General features: G+C 43.2%; 1 protein-coding gene across 1 annotated transcript in view; it reads left to right on the forward strand.

The window, feature by feature from the left end:
* BCL11A (BAF chromatin remodeling complex subunit BCL11A) overlaps positions 1-3418 on the forward strand; it is a 243377-nt gene extending 239959 nt beyond the window's left edge. The window contains exon 4 of the mRNA XM_042472206.1: positions 390-3418. Coding sequence (XP_042328140.1) covers positions 390-473 — 84 coding nt within the window. The 3' untranslated portion in view covers positions 474-3418. The remainder of the gene's footprint in view (positions 1-389) is intronic.
* The last annotated feature ends 4939 nt before the right edge of the window (positions 3419-8357 follow it).

Here is an 8357-nt window from a genome sequence, read left to right on the forward strand (position 1 = left end):
CTTCTGTGTGAAATAGTTGATGCAGGAGTACATCCAGAAACCCATGTGCAACCAGATCATTAACATTTGCATCTGACCCATTAAATCGGCTGAGTTTTTCATTTTCCTCTGTGAATGTGGCAGTGTTCATTTCCATCCTCAGCTACCCATAGTTGTGTATAATTCACTGCATGTGCTGGATTGGGGCCATTGTATTTTTCTCCCATGAGGGAGTTTTGTTGTCTTGGATGGCACACATATTCCAGTAGTGTCTCCCATCACCCAGTGTGTTGTACCCTCTTAAGTGTAATCAGGAATGCCTTGACTCTTGGTCCATATTACACCTTTCTTTTTTTCCCCCTCTGTCCCCATCCTATTTTTTGTTTTTGTTTTTGTTTTGCTTTTTGTAGGTTGGCGTAGTGCGCAGGGGACTCCTGATGCATGGCAGATTCCGGATGGAAGCTCAAGGACGATTAAGTTCTGAGAGAATGTGAAACGCACTGGGGATGTGCCCTTCGTATGTGACATCCAACCAGAGTTTGCTCTCTGGTTAGCTTTGGATATTCTCTGGCTGAGCAGCTTCGGGAGTCACCATGCAGAAGGCAGGTTCCTACTGAACCCCCTCCAATCCACCCACTCTCCCTGTCTGCCTGACAAACTCTTTATTTATATATTTTTAAGTATAAAAAAGCCCCATATCATTGGAACAATGACAATTCTCTGTCAAGGGCTTCCCATTATCGATATGTTTTTCTTCTCCTTTTCCTTGACAATCTTGTCTGCTATTTTTTTTTCTGGAGGCCACTGCAAAACTGAAAACACACCAGTAGAAAGACTCAGCAACCTAAACCCACAGGAGTTTCTTAGACTTTGTGATCATGTACCATTCCTAGGTTGGTTATGTTTGGTGGCCCTAGGAGAAAGCAGCTAACTTCTTGTCACTTGAAAAAGGATTATGCTCAAGAGCTTGGAGTACCACCATGGCTCCGAATAGAAAATGTTGGGCTAGCTCAGAGTTAACTATTTATGGCCCTACAGATGCTGTTGGACTGTAACTTCTCTTCACTGCTGCTTCTGCTGGCTAAAGCTGATAGAAGTTCTAACAACCTCATAAGGGCCCCGAGTTGACCACCAGTTGACTAGATGAACCCATAACCTAGCTCCTCATTAAAAGGCAATTCCTTCAACTTTACTTGACAGCATGTCAAGTATGATCTTCTTTTTAATGAAGTGTGAAAGTCAGAGGCCAATGGCAATGCACACCCAATTTAACCCTTTCCCCTAAAGGAGAATAGCAGGAAAGAAGTCACAATTAGATGGCTACTTCCACAACAGCCCTTCAATTCATAGGTTCATGGAATCATAGAGTTGGAAGGGACCTCAAGGGCAATCAAGTCTAACCCTCTGCCATGCAGGAATGCACAATCAAAGCACCCTCCCAACAATGTGGGGAGCCAGTGCCATGTGGGGAGCCAGCTGTGTGCAAAGTGGACAGTGCATGCAGAGTGGCCATGCTTATTGATCTGAGGAATCCTCCATGTTTTGCACATACTTATGACTAGAGGTGAACGCGTGTCATGGGAGCAAAAGTGGATGGCACTACCTTTGAGAATCTGAAAGTATAGGCTGAGACATGGCCTACTGGAGCTGAGAAATTGGTTATTTTGATCTGTCAAACATTGTGAATCAAGTGCCTCTTACTTGACCAGGCTCAAGTACTGTCAAAGATTCCATGAGCTCCAGAATGCCTTGGTACAAATGACAGTGTGACTTTTCATAGCTTCTCTTCCACTTGGTAATGGTGCCTCCTGCCTTGCTACTTTTTTCCAGAGAGCTTCTCATATGGCTTAACTTTGGTTCTGTGCTGTAACCGCAGGTATCTCTGGACAGAAAGAGGAAGCAGACCTCTCTAAACAGGAAAATGACACAAGTAGACACCACAGTGTCACTAGACTACCACTGAGTCCTTTGTGTTTCTACAGGGCAGTGGGTTCTCAGTGATGAGTGGCAGGGTGCTTTCTGCAGACTTCCCGTGAGAAATGGAATCTTATAGCAGATGTGTTTCTTTGCTTAATGCCTAAAATGAAAATGAAAAGAATCACATTACAGAGGTCTTTGTAGATCATTTAGTTCCAAGCCTCTGCTTGAAGTACAGAATGCAGAGCAGGAACTGTCCGCCACAAATTGATTGCCCATCATCCTCTGCTTGAATGCCTCTAACAAGAGAGACTCCACCACATCTCCAGATCATTGGCACTATTGTCATAAAAATGTCTTTCAAGACCTTGGAAGGGGAACATTAGGACTTCTAGCGGCACATCTTCACTGTAGAAATAATGCCGTTTGGCACCCCTTTAACTGCCATGGCAAACTACAGATCCCAGGATTCCATAGGATGGAGCTACTTAAAGTGGTATCAAACTGCATTATTTCTTCAGTACATGTGTACCCTAGGTGTTTTGGATTCCTAACTCCCATCCACTCCACTCATTATGTTTCTCCTTTTTGTGTCATGCTCACCAGGGGATTCTGAGAATTGTAGTCTCACCAAAGCCTTCCCACTTCTAACATTGCCCTCTCCCCATTTCCACCCCAGGGAAGCTTTGGTACAAATACTTCCCAGTATGAATTGTATTTGGATAAATCAGTCATGGGAAAGAACCCACCAGATGCCAAGCTTGTCTATCAGATTATTTCCTGCTCCCAAGCCCTTGGGATGGAGAAATGTATATCCATCCATCTCAAAACCCATCAGGGACTTGAAAGTGTCTTCTGGAAGCTCTGTCACAAAACCTCAGGGGGCTTTGACAGCATTGGCAGAGTACATGTGCAAAGCCTGCCAGTTTCTCCACCTGCCCTCTTCACAACCTGCCTGCTCAGATTGACAACCCGTGATTGCAAAAAGATACTCCACACCATCTCCACACAATCTGCAGATTTGTGGTTGCTTTCACATGAGTCAGAGAGGAGACTTTAACACTTTTTGCCCCTTCCATGATCCCAAACCAAACTGCCAGTGCAGCAATGAAAATGTTTTCAGAGAGTGGTGTGGAGTGGGGATCATGTCAGGACAGATATTTAAAGCTCCTCTTCTTCCTTTCCCCATCATCTATCCTTTCCTAAAATGTATTTATTTTTTAAAAATATTCATTGAACACTGGTGTACAGAGGAATATGATGGTATGCCTCCGAATAAGAATTCTCTCCCCTCCCCATGAAATTTGCCTTTGGTCCCCAAATTTCTAGCATTGCAGAACGTGAGGCATTGAAAATCATTCATGCCCACAACTCTTAAATTTGGTGTGTTGACATTCTTCTGCTAACTTTACATGTCCCTTTAGATAGCTAAACTGGATTCCTAAATAGTTGTCGTTGTGTGCCTTCAAGTTGTTTCCAACTTATAGCGACCCTAAAGCAAACCTATCATGGGGGTTTCTTGGCAAGATTTATTCAGAAAAGGTTTGCCATTACCTTCCCCTGAGGTTGAGAGTATGTGACCTGCCCAAGGTCACCCAGTGGGTTTCATGACCAAGCTGGGAATCGAACCCTGGTCTTCAGAGTTGTCTTCGAGCACTGAAACCACTATGCCACACTGGCTCTATTCCTCCTCCACTATGCCCAACTGTAATTTTACGTTACTGCAATGCTAGAGATTTGGGGACTGAAGGAAGAATCCACAGGGGAAGGAAAGGATTCTTATTTAAGGGTACAATGCCCTGATCTTCCCCGTATATCCTGGGGTGTGAATAACGTTACATTGCACTCAGCTTTAAAGACCTTCTCAATTCATGGAGAAATTTTCCAGCAGAGGCAACTCTTGGGGGTGAAAAGGCAATATATAATTGGGCATGTGGCTTGTTTCATTTCCTTCTTCCAACAGGGAAATGCTGCCCAAAGCGAGTACAATCAGGATTCTAGGAGCCCTCCAACTGACTCAAAATTGGTCCCAAGTATTAAAATTGCCAGGGAGGGAACATATGTGCATTTTGAGGCCCTCTCCTTCAGCTTGATCCCCCCTCCATCATACCCTGATAGGGACACTGATGAGGTTTACCTCTTTGGGTGAGTGTTTGTTACATAACTGGGGGGACACTGGATTCATGCACGTCCCTCTTTCCAAAAATCAGCATGCCAATGGACCAACAGGCTGGATTTGTGGAGTCACAGAATCATAGAGTTGGAAGAGACCCATGGGCCATGCAGGAAAACACAGTCAAACACTCCCAACAGATGGCCATCCAGCCTTTGTTTAAAGGCCTCCAAAGAAGGAGAATCCTTCAGCTGCTTAGTTTGCCCAGTCATGCTGGGATCCAGAGAACTATCTTAATACTGAACCAGTCCCAATGGCTCATGTGGCCAGGTATTATGATTTAGGTGGAAAGTCCAGAACCTGGGACCAAGTATGAGGCCTGCAGTCTTTTTATTGGAAATCCCAAGGACTGTATAATGGATGACATAACTAGGAGGCCTTTAATTTATATTGTCATTTTTTAAAAAATTCAACTTCTCCCAATTAGACAGTTAACAAACTATATATATATCCACACCTGACATTTTACAGCTGTGTAGACAGAATACCTTTCCAAAAGAATGACTGAAGTCATTATTCCAGATCCATCCTCTTAACCATAACATGGGTATTTATTCTTGCCCAAATCCACGTGGGTTTTCCAACTTGTTTAATTTATTATTTGTGTGCAACTGAGTGATGCTGATTGTAATGTATTGCATTTCTGTTGCTTAAGTATGTATTGGGGGGAGGGGGGAGACAAAGGGGTGGTTGAGCCATGACATGTTTTACTTTGTGTTTTGTCTGAGAACAAAAGAAAAGAAAATTGGAGAGGTGTTTGTGTCAGACTGTGATTGCACAACTGTGCCTACTGTTTTCTCTTGAAAAAAGAATGACGGGAGAGTGGTTAATAAATTTCTTATAATCCCTCTCTGTTTTGTTTTTTTAAAAAACAACAATGGTCCAAACCACTTTGGAAGGATGGAGAAACATCCTAACCCCGTCATGTTGATCATTTTCATCTTAGTCTTAAACTCAAAGACAGGCATGAGCATAGTGTGGTCTACAAAGTCCAAGCTTCCCTTGGACTGCTTTTGTGGCACCTTTTGCACCCTTCCCTCAAAGTCCCCCCATTCAAAATATATATTTGTGTAATTTTCAGGCAATTATTGCTACAAAACCACAAAGCCCCCCAAGAGCCTGAAGAACCATGAAAAGAGCCCTACCCATACAATCATCCCAAAATCCTGTATCACCCCCAAACATATCTGTTTTTGTCCGCAGGCACTCTCAAAATGGCAACAGGAAGGTTGCATTTTGAGAAGGACTGCAGAGGAAAACAGGTATTTGGACTTGCTCTGTGTCTGTCTATGGGGCTGCATCTTGTCTACACGGAGGGGGACATTCTGGGGAGAAATTGATCCCTGGCAAGCCAATTGCCCACTTCTGCTCTGAGAGGTGGGTAGGTGTTGGGTTTGTTTGGGTTTGATGGGTGGTATCAATTTCCATGATTGGGGGTGTATCGGACACTAGACTGGGAGGTGCATTGTTCCCTGGGTCTCCAACCAATGGATGTCCTCCCCACTACTTGCTCTGCCCCAGATCCTATGCTCACAGACAAGATGGCAGTGGATGCGGTCAAAGAGTTCATGAATATTTGAATCAAGACACCGCCTTGAGACCCTATGTTGGAAGAAAGGCGGGATATAAGAAAATAAAATCAGGACAGAAAATATATTTTTTAATTTTATTTTCTTATATCCTGCCTTTCTGTCAACATAGGGACTCAAGGCGGTGTCTTGAGTCAAACATCCATGAATTCTTTGACTGCATCCCCCTGTAGACACTAATCTATGGCCCTTTCTTTGACCAGATAACTTCAAGGGTGATGGACAGTATGGGCAGAAGAGGATGGAAAATGAGAGGCCATGGTCTGTCAGTACGGCTCACTGACTTACACAATCCAGACCAACTAAGGAGGGAGAAATTGAATTGCCCCGTTTCACATGTTTGTGTTCATGTATAAGTCTAGAAATTTTAATCAAAACATTGAGCCCGAAAACATGAGTTCACTTACCCATGGGTCAATGTAAGTGCTGTATTTTAACTCTTATAAAGATAAGGAGGCATCCATTCCCTGTTGAAAGGCAAGAATGTACTGTAATCTGTCTTGGAAGCATCAACCTCCCTTCTACTCTCTCATCCATCCAGCTTTTTAGGTGAACACAAACAGGGATGCCTGCTGGAATTTTATAAGCTCTTAGGCAGGGGTAGGCAACCGTTTTGAGCCGGGGGCCGGGTTGCTGTCCCTCAGACAACTGGGGGGCCGAAGCCAAAAAATAAAGAATTAATTTTTTAAAAAAAAAAAAATTAAATAAATAAATAAACCGGGACAAATGTAGGCCAACATTTTCAAATGGTGGACACTTTTTTTAAAAAAAAGTGGAGGACACGCAAAAGAATTTGCTGATTTTTTTAAAAAATGTTAATATAAATGCATGTTTCTGAGGCATCTATAGACAATTGCCTCCCTTGCCCCTGCGTGCGAGAGGCCAAAGGCCCCAGCAGCAATCGGCGGCAGGACCGGGCTGGGGCTGGTCCCAAGGCCTCGCCGGGCCACATCCGGCCTGAGGGCCGCAGGTTGCCTACCCCTGCTCTTAGGCATTATTTTCCTTTAGTTCGTCCTTTAGATCTTTTGTTACATGCCCCTAAGTTTTCCTCTCAACTTATTCATGGGTCATATCAAAATCTGTTATTTTGGCCCCAAAAGCTTCCCTCGATTTATACATGTGGTCAACTTATAGTCACATATATACATTAGAGATCATTCATACAAGTGAGGTAACCCATGCACTCCTGGAAGTGCAACTCCCATTCCTTTAATTGACCAATTGTTTTTAGGAAACTTCTTCTCCAGCTTCAAACAAGATCACAACCCACACTCTGAAAAGCTGAACACTTCTGGTGTGGGTGATGCTCTCTGCTTCCCACACTTCTCATAGGAAACCATTGTAGTGAGACGAAATCTCATGAAAGACATGTGCCTTCAGTTGAAAACCTGACATACACATGCTTCATTCCACATTTTCTTGTGTTACAATGATGGGAAATGGGGACACATTTAAATAGTAACAATGGCCAGAATCCAATATCAGCTATTTAGTTAAGTATACTTAATTCCTGCCCTGACCTTTCAAACCTGACGGAAACATCATTCACATATGCTGCAGTAAAATGGCACAGGATTTTCTTCTCCCTATGCAGTAGATGACCAGTAAACAAGGTTGAGGAGAGAGTTACAATTGTAGCAATAGTGTCACAATCGTGATTACGTAGTAATTGTGAATACAAAGCAGTTGTATTCTTTATGTTACATCTTTATGTTACAAAGATGAGTAAATAAGTAGAGATGGTGCCCTGGTGGTGCGGTGGTTAAATGCTGGTACTGCAGCCCATTCACAGCCACACGGTTATGAGTTCAATCCCAGGAAGGGCTCCAGGGTCCACTCAGCTTGGCATCCTTCCATAAGTCTCTAAAATGAGTATCCAGCTTGTTGAGGGCAATTAGCTTACACATTGTAAACTGCTTAGAGAGTGCTTAAGTGCACCAATAAGCAGTATAGAAATGTATGCTATTGCTATAAATTTAGGTAACTGTTTTGCAAGTGCAGTGTGGGTGACTGATGTTTCCATCAGGCTTGGCAGGGGGAAAGGCTGGGTGGGTGTGTGGTCCAGAAGAGGTTACTGTGCATCTACACAGTCAAAATAGTGCAGTTTGACACCACTTCAATTTCCATGGTTCCATCCCACAGAATACTGGGATTTGTAGTTTTGTGAGGCACCAGCACACTTTGGCAGAGAAGGCCTAAAGCCTTGTAAAACTACAAATCCCAGCATTTAAATTGAGGTCAGCCTTAATTATTTCTACAGTGTAAGTCCACCTTGCATTAAGTAGCTATATAAAAGTGCAGCAAATGTTATTCCTGTCATTGGAGTCAAACTTAAACTGCACAAAATCCATAGAAAATATAGCAAGACACACACACACAGAGTGATCTGTCCCTAAGCGGTGTTAAGCTCATGATATCTCAGAGGAAGGAGAGAACTCAAAAGGGTACACCTGGAACACCTTGAGTAAGCAGGCTAAGCCACATGCTACTTCAGTCAACAAAGCACTGTCAAGGATCCTAAAGAAACCTTACCTGGAGAAGAAGTGCCTTCATGACATATAAACAGATTTAAGGAAAAAGTCAAACACTAGGATTTATGGTACAGGCTGAAGTAAAAGTACAGTTCTGTGGAAAGTTGGAAGGTCTATTGTGTAAGTTGTAGAACTGGTCTGTTTTAGATACCAGGGCTTCAATTGGGT

This window comes from Sceloporus undulatus, chromosome 1, assembly GCF_019175285.1.
Source record: "Sceloporus undulatus isolate JIND9_A2432 ecotype Alabama chromosome 1, SceUnd_v1.1, whole genome shotgun sequence".
Taxonomy (NCBI): Eukaryota; Metazoa; Chordata; class Lepidosauria; order Squamata; family Phrynosomatidae; genus Sceloporus; species Sceloporus undulatus.